This window comes from Cuculus canorus, chromosome 2 (assembly GCF_017976375.1).
Source record: "Cuculus canorus isolate bCucCan1 chromosome 2, bCucCan1.pri, whole genome shotgun sequence".
In the NCBI taxonomy this organism is placed as follows: domain Eukaryota; kingdom Metazoa; phylum Chordata; class Aves; order Cuculiformes; family Cuculidae; genus Cuculus; species Cuculus canorus.
The window spans coordinates 107769391-107784080 of record NC_071402.1 but is presented as its reverse complement, the minus strand read 5'-3'; the positions used below and the strand labels follow the sequence as shown (position 1 = coordinate 107784080).

At 41.1% G+C, this 14690-nt stretch overlaps 1 protein-coding gene across 6 annotated transcripts in view; it reads right to left on the bottom strand.

Moving 5' to 3' along the window:
* PDE1C (phosphodiesterase 1C) overlaps positions 1–14690 on the bottom strand; it is a 291755-nt gene that overhangs the window by 176857 nt on the left and 100208 nt on the right. The window contains exons 1-2 of one of the 6 annotated variants that reach the window (XM_054060645.1): positions 14504–14643; positions 14087–14189 (exon numbers count right to left, since the gene is read on the bottom strand). The exons of 3 other annotated variants lie outside the window; for them this stretch is intronic. In XM_054060645.1, coding sequence (XP_053916620.1) covers positions 14087–14187 — 101 coding nt within the window. In that variant the 5' untranslated portion in view covers positions 14188–14189; positions 14504–14643. Of the gene's footprint in view, positions 1–14086; positions 14190–14487; positions 14644–14690 lie in introns of those variants that run through there. 2 more of the 6 variants (XM_054060644.1, XM_054060643.1) reach the window with 2 other exon arrangements.

Below are 14690 nucleotides of genomic sequence, written 5' to 3'. Positions count from 1 at the left end.
AAGCCCAAGTGCTATACTGTGGCGGTATAGAAGTGTGCACCAGGGGCAGGCACAATCCCCCTGTGTACCACACCCAGGAAGAGGAGGTTGGGGGCTCAGATCAAGCCAGATATTCGGACTAATGGGATCACTTAAATAAATTGGAAATCTTCTCTCCCAGCAGCTCAATATTCTGAATCATGCAGTGCATTACCAATTAATCGTCATCATCTCAGGATTAGTGATGCATTTATATTACACTACCAAAGCCTATGTTAATAACCATGTACAAATCAATTCACAAAAATGCAATCTTACAACACAGACCACAGGCCAGCATCTGTCAAAGCTCAGGGTCCCATGGGAGCCCTGACCAGAACACAGAAATATACTGAGGTCACCGGACTTTAAAGGGTATGATGCCATCAACTCCTGCTGGGTTTTTAATGCCTTAACTGAAACAGGAAGACCAGCTTTCTTGCCTTACTTGCTCTATAGTCAATTGGAAAAAAAAAAAAAGTCATTTATTCTGTTTACCAGAATATCGTGTTAAGTTAAAACAATGCAGTCACAGAAAAAGGAGAAAAAGGACAGAAAAACATTCATATCTTGAAACAAGATATACTGCTACAAGGTGGAACTGAAGCTTGTGCTCAAGTTACAATCAGTAAATAATGTATGTAAATAATTCAAGGTCAGAAAATATCCCCGCTGATTTTGCCTAAGGAAAATGCTATTTTGATAAGTTTTAGCTGATCTGGCTGATCATTGAATTTCAACAGCCTAACTACTGAGTTTTCTAAGCAACAGGGCAAAAAAAATTTACAGCTTCATCTCCAAAATGGATTGCATTTGTTAGGACATATGAACAATCAATGTCTCTTACTTTACCTCTGCTTTGCTGTGAACTTTTGCCATGGTAGGGCTCTTACCTGAGGCTTAAAAAACAGCTTCCCTCTTGGTTATTTGGAGTACAATATGTTTACAAGGTCCATGTGAAGAGTAGTTGGAGAGGTAATGTGTTTAAATTCTCCTCACAGAAAAGCTTCTTTGACAGAACAGGGGGTGAGGAATTTGTTCTGCAGTACAGCCCAAGGTAGCTGCAAGCCCTTCTCTACTCATTTAATACGGAGCGGACAGACCCTGCGGATGTCACAGATGTGGTGATGGATATGATCCGAGCAGACTGACATAAAGGACACTATTACATTATATGGTCTTGTGAGGACTGATGATCTTAAACCGCACTCAAGTCCAAATTTATTCATTGCTCACACAGCCAGTGTGCTGGGCATTAACTCCCTAGCAAAGCAGGGATCCAAGTATGCAGAAGGGAAAGCAGGAAGGGGGAGAGTGATGTGGTAAGAACAGAGTCGCTCTTGAGATTTCCCCCTGCAGACAATGAGGTTGTAAGCAACTCGACCTACTTGGCACTACAAATTAGACCCTAGGCTTCATCTCATCTCAACTAGTGTAAATGCCCTGCTGACTTAGGCAGGAGTTTGGGGCAGCACCCTATACACATATAATGCTTTTATTCAAGCAGTAGCTTGAGAGGCATATTAGCTAAAGGGTTTTTTTTATTGTCTGCTGACATAAAGATGGTATATGATCACTTATCATGATTTTGTTTAGCAATCATGGCTTGCTCAGACTTTGATAAAAAGCACTGGCTATCAGAAGAAGCAAAGTAACTGCTGTGTATCTTTCCATGGCACAGTATGTATACCAAACAAGGAGAAAAAGCAACATAGGAAAAGTTTACTTAATTGATCTGCATTGAATACTGTACATATAGGAAGATTTTGAGGAAGACAGTCTGAGGTACAAACATCTGCAAGGAGTACTGTGAACCCTGTAAGGACAGCTGAGCACTCCAGCTTCATCACCAAGTGAGGTTTTTCAGTAATGCCAAATCAGAAGGACAAATTCAGCACTGGAACTGCCCTGTACTGGGCAACAATCTAGACTAGGATTTTAATGTGTTGGCATCTCAACTATAAAAAAGTCAGCAAATTTTATTCTAAAACCTTCTAAAAATATTATTTCATTCTTTTGTAAGGAGCCAGTACAATTACTGAAATCTTGAGGATCTTCCTGTATATTTACTTGGTTTTCTATCACTCCACGTGTTAAAAAAAAAAAAAAGAAAAAAAAGAAAGAAAGAGAACCACTTACAACACCCAGAAGCAAACAAAAACAAACAAACAAAAAAACCTGCCATTGCAGTTGTTGTGGATTTAGGGATTTAGCTGAAGGAAAATATCAAGTAAAATGTAAAATGGCTCTGTTTCTATAATCTATGCCTTTGAAAATATTACAATCTACTGCTCATTCTGTTTTTTCTTAATACATAACAACAAATTCTGTTGTGCTTCACATACATGGCATTCTCAAGAAATGTATGTGCTCACAAAAATCCAGTTACAAGAAAGTACATTTCAGGAAAATAAAATCCTGAGGTCCAAAAAGAATCTGGAGTAGTTCTCAGTATTCAAGCTTAATAAAACAAACAAACAAACAAAAAAACAACAGAAGGATTGTCGAATCACCACAGTGTATGACCTTTGCATATTTACTTCTTCAAAAATACAGTTACACTTAGTCTGGCCAAGCATTCCTTTCTAGCTGGCCACTTCAGATGAGTTATGGAACATTTGGCTCTGAAATTAGTAAAGGTGATGACCTGCAAAGTACAGGATGGGTGGTACTCCAACAAGCCTATTCTGTAACCTCTCCCACTGAAAGAAATTGTGGCACTTAGAGTACAATGGGATCAGAGGGGCTGGGAGAGAAGAATACCTCCCCGCTGCTCTGAGCAATAGATGTGCTTCACATTGTGTTTGCACAGCAACAGTGACCTCCACAAGTGGGACGCCGCTTCCTTGCTATTACAATGTCTCGAAAAAGGGAGCACACACGCAATCCATCCTGTGCGTTCCTTAGTTGTATCCTGTTTGTTTCCCTGAGAAAGGAGCTTGTGACAAGGAGTCGTATCAACAAGGAGCGTACAAGGGAACGGTTCCTCTTGGAATAAGGCAAAGCAGAATTTTGCAGAGCACATATAGGGGCAATATTGATGTGTTGGAAGCACATAATAGTGTTTAGTGGAAATTCCGTTTCCCCAGTGTCAAAAGGCTGTTAGACCCTGGAAGAAACAAGCATATACAGATTTAAAACCTATTTTAATCCCTGTTACTATGTGAAATGAACATATTCAGATTCTGCAGGAGCCAAACAGGCAGCTGTCCAGTTTGTTTCATGCAGGATGCCTCTGTGATTAGTTACAGCGTGCACAACAATGGGTAGGGAGAATCATTCCTCACAGGCTGGATTAAATACCAAGACAGAAACCATGGACTGGAATTACATCAGAACAGACAAGCAGTGTGCGTGAACTCACTAAACAAATCTCCATCTTGCCCTAAGCTCTAGTAAATCTATCAGACTGTTGCTTGTTATTGTTTCCCCCTCCAACCTGCCTCCCTCCCATATGCAATCCACCCCCTCTGTCTGCTAGTAGACAGCTGGTGTGACGCAGAATGTTAAATCCCATGTTTTTGTGCTAGGCCCTCTCGTGACTCTGGGTTACAAACTGAAACACTGGGATTACTGAACAAGCCTAAACAAGGGGCAAAAACATTGCTGCACGAAGATGCAGTGTTCCTATTCCAAAAGAAGGCTCACTTTCCCATTCCCACCTCCCAACCACACTCTCCTTCATCACACTGGTAGTGTTTTTTTAACTATTCAAGTCTTTTAACAACCTAGTTTGTGTATTGAACCAGGGCTGCTATCATTCGGACAGAGCCTCCTCATTGATAGACTAATTATTAAATGTCACTCTTCAGAAATAGCAACATTTAAACTTCTTGTGAAGAGTCAATGCTCTTTTTCTGGGCTTCCCAGCACTCTGTGTTTCTCCAAGAGCAGGGAGGTTACAGAGGGAAGTCATCTGAACAACAACAGACCTCTGGGACAGCCGGTGCAAGCCTGTTTGCAGAGGAAAAGCGGTTTCGCAAAGGCTCCTATCCTCAACTTTGATGGACGCAGCAGGGCTCAGCACCTTCAGCATACTGCCTGCTACTCTGTCAACACTGTTTCTGTATCACTACAGCATTATTCTCTGCAGAGAGTAAAGAAGATTGCTCATTTTTCCTTCCTCCACCCCTCCCAGGCATGAGAGACACAGGTGTTGTGGCACACAGTTGGCTTCTCTGAATTAGATTGAGCGTAGAGGGAAGAGAGGGAGAGAGGCAGCATCCACCACTGTCTACAGCTCAGAAACAATGCCCTGTGGTCTCAGCATGGGGATTTGTCACCACACAGGGGGATACTTCAGGAGACGGAACTGGGATGGGTGGGTGGGTGGGTGGATGGGAACACACGTTGAGCATGCATACAGAGAATGGAGGAGGCTTTGTGAGTTTTCTGTTCCTTAAGGCCCTAGACCATGCTGTCACCAGCTGTCTCACAAGCATCTAGATGCCACAGCAACCATGGGAGGGAGGGTGTGTGTGGTGTGTTCAGAAGCATCAGATATAAATTTTATTATATAATTATTTTATATAATGTATTTAAATAAGCAAGCCCTGTACTTTCCACATACCAGGTGCCACAGTTGTGACAGTGACTTTAGTTCTTAAAAGCCTGGCTACTGCAAGGGAGAGGCCAAGTTCCCTGCCTCTGGCCCAGAAGAGGAGTAGATCTACCTCCATAAGGTAAACAGGTAACTCAAAATGCAATTTGATGTTTGTGATGCTATGGGAGACTATTATGTTAATTTACCCCAAGTTATTCAGCAGATTTGCATAACTCAGGAATTTCATTCTTCTCCATTTGCAAGGAAATATCTTCACTGTAGTCAAGCTAATTACAAGCTAATTAGAAATGGGTCTTCTAGAGATTGTTGAGAATTTGTACGAGAGCTTTTCTCTACAATGCACTTTAAAGACACTCTCTGTATAAGATGAATGTCTTTACCTACGTGTCCAGTCAGCCTCCATCTAAAACCACAGGCTCTCTGCAGCTAGAACGCTAGTGTGAAGAGCTAAAGGAAAGATGACTGCCCAGAAAATGCTAATGGGAACACTGGAAGGGAAAAGTTTGACTGGTGTTACAATAAGAATGTGGCCAAGATACCAAAGCAAGTTCCCTCATCCTCTAAAGAAATAAAAGCAATGGCCTCCTGAAGAAGAAACACTCACTTTCCTGTATGAAGACATGGTCAGAAGGAGACACAGTGAAGCAGTGTTTTGAGCAGCATTTATAATCAGAGGTATTCTTGCAGTATCCAGCCTTTCCTTCAAGGTATCCTGTTAGAATCTGAGTGAGGTAAAAAATACCAGGCTACAGATTGGATGGCATTTTCAAATGCCCTTACAGGCAGCCCTTGTCCCTGTGATTTTCAGCAAAATTCAAACTCCTAAATGACTTACATAGATGTGCTATGAGCTATTTTAATCTGGAACTGAATAAATCCAACAAATGTTTACATATAGGGACCTGAAAAACTCACAGAACTCTCTCTTTCGCACCACCACCTTTTTTTTTTTTTTAAAAAAAAAAAAAGTGTTCTCTGGTTCTCCTCTCCACACTTTTTATGACTCAGTTTGATCTTTTGTAGATGATCTCTTAGTTCTACCCTCCCAGCCTCAACCCCCACACCTTCTTCTTTCAGTTTGCAAGCAAGTCTGAAAAAAAAAAAGAAAAAAAGATTTCTCCCATCTGACTGTAGCTGTCCCTGCTGCATCAGTATGTGTATGGGAGCATATTTAAATTGTGTATTCAGACTCTTCGCTTAGCAGACACCAGTAACTGCTTACTGCTAGTGAATCCCAGAAAACCAGCTGCTCCACAGGACGCATGGGAGGAAGTGTGATCTGAGCATCATTTACAGCAACCATCTGAACTGCTCAGCCTTGCAAGAGGGTTTATGCTCTACTTCTGCTCCTTTGCCCTTGGATGCTTGCTGTAGCTTTTTTGCCATGTGCTCTGCAGGGACTCCTTGCATGCCACAGCTGTAGCTCAAGGGCTCTGTACAGTCTTAGCTGGTAAAAATTGCACAGATCTTACGTTTAATTTGTGCTAATCTTGGTGTTGAAATGAATTTGCACCAAGCCAGGATTCGTGCTACAGATGGATATTGTGCAACTTTCTGTCTTGGCTAGGAGTTTTGTGCATGAATAGTATCTGTCCCTAGAAGTATAAGAAATCACTCCTAAAGTGATGACACAGACCTACTAATAGCCATTCAAAGTGTCATATTAATAAAAAAATTACTCCAAACTTGACAGATACGGAAGAAAAGCGTGGAACTTATAATACATTTCTATATGCAACTTAATAACTAAATTGTCTCCTACATCTCTTTCTTTAAGAAAGATTATAACAATCTTCTCCTGCTGCATGCCTGAGCTCACATGGACTTCACCCAGTGTCACCAACTGCTAGGCATAGAGGTCCTCCCAAAGAATGCAAGGTAGAGTGCTGTGACATTAATTGGGCTCCTTGGCAGAGACACAGCCTTTCAAACCTCTTCTTGACAGCCATGTAGAGCTATGACTCTCAGAGATATGCACCACCCACCCTCCTTTGCCAGGAAAATTAAAAAAATGTCCAACATGGACATTACAAATTTTTAAGAGGAATTCTGATTCCACCGAAGTCAACCAGCTGAGTTTATTACAACCAGTTTCACCAGTTTGAACTGTGCTCTTAATGTATTGCTAAATATTAATTTTGGTTTCTTTGCATGTATAAGCACACCTTCAAAATTAATCTGCTTTACATATAAGCAGACAACTTTTGGCATAGGCCTGGAATAAGGACTCTGCTGGAGGAAGGACTACTGCTCAGCTATAAATCAAATTTAAGCACAAAGTTTGGTTTAACACTGTGGGAGAAAATTTTGCACTATCACCGGGCTAAACAACTTTTCTCAAGCAATCAATTACTTGGGAAACCTAGCTTTTCAAAGTAAACAAACAAAAAAATGCTCCAAAGACCAGCAACTGGGTTCTAATTTCACCCCTGCACATGCACTGGTATCAATGAGGTCATTCTTTCCAGTACATACAGCACAGTTCAGCAAATCAAAACCAGCCTTATGAATCCAAACAAGCCCTTCTAGAAAACCTCTGCTTTATCCAAATCCCGAGTGTTTTGAGAGAAATTCACATCTGTAGAGGCATGTTTTGCAGCTGCTGGAGTGTTTTAATAGGTTAGCCCTAATACGTGAACTTTAGTCTTCCCAATCAAGATCAGTGTCAGACCATTTCTAGTATTTTGAAGGGGTTGGAGTGATTTTTTTTAATGGAAAAAGATGACAGAATAGGAAAATCTCACATGAATTGCAAGAAGAAAGAGAAAAACGCTAAATAAAAATCCTTTCAAGGGCTGGGTTGAGTTTAATATTGTCTTTGAATCCACCAAAAGCTGGCAGATTAGGAGATGAGCAGACCACATGGCCCTTAAAACGTGCACACACAGACGTACAGGATTTTCCAGTGTCTTCCATCAGCTTTTACTTCTTTCTCTATGGACTCCTATCTCATCAATATAGTTTTTTTTAAAAAAAAAGAATTCCAGAGACTCTTAATTTCCCTTTGACCCAAGGTTTAATTATTTTTCTCCAAAATAACTTCTTTTATATCCTTGTTTCCTATACAATTTTCAAAGTTTTATAGCAGTGGTATTTGAAAATTTAATATTATAAAGGAAGACACTTTCTTCTACAACAGACTTCAGTCTTCTTTTTTATGACTACTGAAATAAATACTTGCTTTTCTGGCTGCAGGTATGATTCATTTGTACTGCTTCCAGAAGAATAAAAGCCTTTTATGATTATGGCAAAAACTAGAGAGCGTATATTGTTTCCTAGTCAACATTTTAGTACTAAACATGAAGTCTTCTCTCTTTCGTTACCTATAGGGGTCATTTATTGATTTAAGTTTCAAATAAAAGTCACTAGGTGGAACAAAGTAATGGAAGGACTGTGTTAATACGTATCAGTTTACTGAATTACTACATCTCCAAGCACCTAATTTTAATGAAGTTGTGGTTCTGCTATTTATAAAAATATAATCTCCCTAGTTGTTGGAGTATCCATTAGTCAAGCATGAGATTAGCAGGTGGTAGCACATCTCCTGTTCCTCTTGCTCCTTCAAGGACTATACTGTAGGCAGTATAAAACAAGCTGTTAGAGGTTAGACTAATTGTAAATTTCATCCCATCTTCACATTACAGGGAGAACAAGATTATGGATCAATCAGACCCCAACCAACCTTAAAACTAGTTGACTCATTCATACCCATAGAGTATCACACCCAAACTAAGAATCTCTAGGCCACACTGGACTGCTGCCATCTCCAGCAAGTACCCAGAACCTGCTTTCTAACAAGGGAGACCTTCTTTATCTTTCTAGGAATCGTAACAACCCCAGGAAAAGTGAAATTCAGATCTAAGAGGCCTACAGAGTGGTTTTCTTACATGGTTCTCCGACAAATAATCCCTTTCTATGCTCGTTAGGAACACAAAACAAGAAACAGGGTGAAAGCGCCTGTATATAAACAGGATTTAACATAGCTCAGTTCTGCTCCCAGAGCCAACAGGACTTCAGTTTAAACCTAGAACCTCATGAGGTTCAAGAGGTCTGAAACCAGACCAAAGATGGCCCGAGTGCCTCTCTCGCCTGTGGAAATGAATCAGCGTATTTATTTTTCAACTAATTTACACATTTCCCAACAAAGTGGTGTTTTCTGAAGGCTTTTCTTAACCTCTGCTATATGCTGCCAGCTAAATATCTGGGGACAAAGCCCACTGTGTACACTGTGCCTCTGGAATTGAAGGGAGTTTCTCTGTTTTCCTGTTTACCATGGCCACATAAATGAAAATGAAGCAGATCAAGGTACTGTCACTGGTAGAACCATCTGTTCTGTATGTGGCATTTTTCAATTAAGAAACTCCCAAATATCATAGAGAATTTATGGATAAGACAGTGAAACAGATAACTGAGCAGTGTCACTCTAACACTTGCCAGAACATCTTCAGTCACCGGGGTTCCACATTTTCCCATTGAAATCAGTTGCTGCTTCACCATTTACTTTAAGAAGGAATCTGAATTTTACACAGATGTTTGCATTGGGACCTCTTCATTGTCAATATGATGCGTGGTTCTTTGCAGAGGTAGCTGAGGACATGCCCTAAGTTCTGAAATATCTTTCCAGATCTTCAACAAATCCATGAATGTTTCAAAGACACTGACTTACAGGTACTTCTATTTTCTTTCCTCATCAGATTTCTTAGACCAATTCTACATTGAAAGACTTGAACAGGAGAGTCCAAAAAAATGAGTTCAAAGTCAAGAATTCCATTTGAGTCACAGTTGTGAGATTTTGCTGCTGCTCATGTCATCTTTGGCAGCATGAGGAAGCACTACGCTGAGAATGGAGGGATTTACTATGCAATTAGCAATTTAACATCATAATCCAGCTACTAGAAGATTAAAGGTCCATTTTCCACAAGAAGGTTAAAGTCCGTTTTCTCTCCTCTTCTTCTGCAATGCTTAAAGCATTGCAGAGATATCAGCAGATGCCAGTGATGCTGGTACTACTCTAATAGCTAGATAACAAGGCTTTATTTTTCTGCATAAAGGCAACGAAAATCAAACCAAAAATATCTCCAAGCTAGATCTTCAGCTGTTGTAAACTAGCACATCTCATTTGAAACAAGGAAAGCTCTTTGGATATACACTTCTGTATTCTTCAATGCCATCGGACACAAAACCTAATCCTAGTGTTTCAAAGGGCTTCAGTGCTTTCTTTGTTCTTGAGAAATCAGGAGGTAACTGAAGTCACTTCTCAGAGCTGTAAGAGTCCTAATTAGCAGCTGGGAGTTCACAGTCCCTCAGCTAGGGATAAAAGGGCTAAAACAAAACCACCCCACAACAGACACTACTGCTCTTGCCTCCCTAGAGAAACAGTCAGCTTGAAAGACAATCACGCAGTTATTTTTTTAAATAACGTCTCCAAGCTCTGCTGCTAGCAGTGCCCTGTAGTGAGTCCTACCTAATCGTAAACGATACATTTTGCAGAGCAGAAGGTCCCAAGCTTAACAGAATGAGCTATTAGTGATTGTAGGACAGTGGAGGAAAGACTTATATGTAACTCCCGTGTATACAGTGTCTGAGCCTGGAGCTGAATAAGGCAAGTTTGAATAAAAGACTATCTTCTGGACAGGTTCCATGGGGCAAGGAAGACAGAATAGAGCAAGAGACTCAAGATCCTTCTTCTGGCAGCAGCAGAAGCTTTTGAGAGCCATAAGCAAATAACACATCCTCAAGAAACAGAGTTTCTGAACTTGTCATCTTTCATTGGTGAGCACTGCTTGTAAATAAGAGGCAGCTGTTCAAAGGCAGTCCCCACATGAGGAAACAAACAGACATCCGTGCCCAGCAGCAGCCAAGGAACCAAGGAGATGCACTTCTGAGTTAAACACACGCTCAGCAGGAGCACATGCATACACCAGCAGCGTGCAGAAGTGGCTCACAGACCAGCAGCAGCCAGGCAGCAAGAGCACACATGCATTTGTAGGGCAGGGAGGCACAGGGTGGTGGGGAGGCACCACTTGCACTCAGCAGCACTCCTGGGAGGCAGGGAGCCCTCTGGTACCCAAGAGAGAAATCCCTGAGATACCCCTGAATGGATATGAAGCTGCTCCAGTCTCATTACTTTATGATGATAATGAAACTCAGAAGCAGGTCTCTTTCTGGGAGGTCCCTGCTTCAGGGGAAGCTGCTGCACTCCTCCCCAGCGAAGGAGTCCAGTGCATGCATCCAGTTTTCTGAAGTGAGCTCCTACAAGGAGAAATCTGAAGTAAACTTCTCCCTGACATTCTGCCACAGCATAACAAAAAAAGGGCAAAATTGTCAGTTCCCAACTTTCAAGATTTTCCCCAGAGAGTTCCCAACTTTCAAGGTTTTCCCCAGGGAGTTCCATATTCCAAATGGTATCTTTGCCCAAGGAACAGCTTACTCAGGAACCCTCCTGAAAGTTTATTAAAAATAAACCACTAAAATAGTCATTTCTAAGCTGTGATTAAATCTAAATTACTATCTAACAGGGCACATATAAAAGGTACTGTTTATTTCATAGATTCCTGGGTCAAGACACACAAATATTTTGCCACAGATGACTTACTGCCCAGTAAACCAATTTATCATGCTCCCTTAAACCTGAGAAAGGACTATATGTCCATCTACTTGATTCTTTTATAAATTGCCCAACAGAATCATTAAGGCATGAATAAGTATGTGTCAAGTAAAAACATTTCAGTAGTGACAGTATTTTAGCTCATTCTTAAATAGTAAAAGCAAAAAGAACGTGTATATCACCATCAACTGTTATTCTTAAAAAGCAATCAGGCTGTCCTGACCAAGAAACCATGTCTTAGAGAAATACATAAGGGGAAGGAGATCTTTCCACTCCACTCCAGGGGCAAATTCAATAGCTTGTCTGGCTCTTACAGCAATGTATGGCTCATGTTGCAGCAGACACCTGGCTTTAGCCTCACAAAAATCTCCCCTTTGCACACTGTCTCAAAGACCTCCGTGTTACTTGAAAATTCACACCCCATGCCCAAACTTCCAAAGGTCAACTGTCATGCTGAACAGAACTGTATCAGGCACACGGCAAAAAAAGCCCCCACCAGACTTGTTTAAGCAGAAAACACACTGCATTTGGCGAGCCTGAAAAAACCCTCAGGTTAATCACCTCTTTGCAGCCTTCGGGTTTCCATTTGTTTCAAACCAAGGAGGCTGAGATGGGGTGGAAGTTAGAAAAGCCCCCTTCTCCACCCCCTGGAAAAGCCAGGTATTGCAAGAAGTGGTGAATAACAGTTTGTCCACTGTGTCACAGTGAGGAAATACAGCAGCTGGCACTGGGACAGGAAGAGAGGGAGGAAGGTAGCAGAGCTGCCACAGGTGAAGTCCTGCAAAGGAGATGTCCAGCCCAAGGCTTAGCATTTGAGACTTTTAAATCACCATAGCCCTTCTCATTTAAGAAGCAGCGTCAGGACTAGACCACCTACTGGGTATGTGCCTGTTACACACTAGTACTCTCTAGACAGCTTCAGCCAATAGCATGCTCTTTTACACTACCTGTATAACACTGCTCTGGTAGCAATGTGTAGCAAAATTCCTGTGTGATACAGCCTACCAGGAATACGGGAGAGAGGAAGCTTCTCAAGTAGTATTTGATCTCTCCAGGATGAAGCATCTTACTTAAGAGTTAATTAAGATGGCTGTGCATATTTAATAGTTGTTCTTACACATATAGGCATGCACAAAAATGGACAAGAAAAAATGTGAAACATGGTGCCAAATCTCGGTTTGCAACTAGTTTGTGTGTGTGTGCGTGTATGCACGTACTAAAAGCACCCATAAAATGACTGGGAATGGAAAATCTTCTATAGTCTTTAATTAGAGAAGAACGCAATTCAGTTTTCATCTTGTCATCAGGAATTCTACAGAAAACCTATCTCCTCTTCAGGCAAAGAAATCTTGAATCTCAGAAGAAGAAAGAATGTATTTGTTACGCTCACACACATTGCCAACAGAGAAGGCTATACTGAAAAATAGCCTGAGGTTTAGTTATTACTTATCTAGAACAAGTCACAGTTTTGCCAGATTTCCAAAAGGTAGAAAAGGCACGTATAATATGCAGACATTGCCTTGTCCTAACAACAGGAGAGATCCGGAACTACGACATTGCTGAAGAATTAACTATGAACTTCAGATGGAACCATAATCAGCATGCTCCTAAACTCCGTATTAGACAGAAATTCAAGGACTCCTAATATTACAGCATGGCACAGACTTGAAAATAAGAGCGTTTATTTTGTATGGCTGTTCTATTTGGAAGGCTTGCAAGACAGCTGTCATCTACTTTGATTAAGTTCCTTCACAAAACAGGCTTCCTGGAGTGACGCCTTGAAAAAAAATACATATTCATGCATGTCTCTTAGACTGCTTAGAGTCCTACAGAAGTTTTGGATATGTTTTTTACAAAATATGCCATTGCTGCTCACAGAAAATAACACTCGAATAGCAACCCAAGTTTAACTCAGACCCATTTGTTTTCAGCTATTAGTCTGCTCTTTCTAAGTTTTCTTGCTTCTGCTGTTTCCTAAAATCCTTGCTCCCTTCCCTCCCCCCTCTCCCTTGAGGCCTGAAATTTTAATAACTCTAACATGTGAGACTGAAGGAAAAAAAAATAACAAACAGTGCTGAATACAGGGAGGGATGCAGTTTAACGTGGTAATGTTCCTCTTTGCCTTGGCCAAAAACTGATGGGCAAATAAATGCTTTGCAGACAGTAATGTATCTTATTGCTGGTAGAAAATATTTTACACACTGAGAATGTGAAAAAGGCACCAGACAATTACTCTAAATAAGTTACACAAATTCTACCTTTACTTTTCTGCAGTACCAAGTTCTTCTTTAAGCACACGTACTTTTTTTTCTGCTCAGGAGTCAGCATCCCATCATTTCATGGCAAGTCAGGCTTAATATGTATAAATTAGTAAGTACAATCCAATCCATGGAATGTGAACTTGCTGCCATTACAAATGCTGTTAGAAATGTTTTCCAATTGTGCCTTCTCTGCCTATTTTGTTATTATTAAACATGTCAGTGATAGAAACAGTGCACATTTACATGGGGAAAAAAAGTCTTCTGCATGTAGCATCCAAGGGTAAGATTATTGAAAACAGAGGATTCACTTAAGTACCATTCAGAATATAACAAAACTTTTCTAGTACAGCAGCTAAAGTAATTTGCATTTCAGTAACTGCCTATATCTTACTATGCCTCATTAATGACATTTCTACATTCCCACTGGAAAATGTTTGTTCAGTGTAAAAAGCAATTCAATTTAAGGAAGCAAATGGATCTTTTGCTAAGGTTAAGTCACTGTATTTATGGAGAACAGGTGTGGAAACTCCTGAGAGATTTTGGCAAGATACTGGCAAGAAAGGAAAAAGAAAGTGCTACAATAACTTTGACAATGGGAGGAAACGGGAGGAGGAGATGAGAAAAAGTACTACTTACAAGCCTCGGAGACGAAGCCAGATTTTCTCTATTTGCTCTGGCTGTAGGTATTTCAGAGAGTTGCTCTCAAATTCTTCGATTTCCCTAGTCGGTGACTCCATAGCTGCAGATTACCACTTTGGTTAAAGCTCTGCAAGGATGGATGCTGCCCCCAACACATGCACACGCTCTACCTTTAACACTGCCCAGGAGTGGCCAACATTTTTGGCAGCATCTTCTTCCCCCTCCCCGTGAGCACTCAGGTGTAACCGAGGGGCAGCTGCTCCAGCACGGCCACCATCCTCCACTTGAGCGAGGGGATTAGAGACTCATCTCCAGATGGCAAACCCACTCAGATTTTTTTCCTTTTTTCCCCCCCTTTTTTTTTTCTCTCTTTTTTTTTTTTTTTTTTTTTTACTTACAATAAGCCAAGGATACAATCAGTAATACCAGCTGAGGGATCTTTATGAAGTGAGTAGGGGAGGAAAATCCCTTGCAGACAACTGAGCTATCTGCACAGGCAGCTGAGGAGTCGGCAGCTGCATGGGTTCCAGGGCTGCATGCTGCCTACGAGGCTGCCCACCACCACTGCCATGCGAGCGGCAGCCCACGGTCCCTCCAAGCT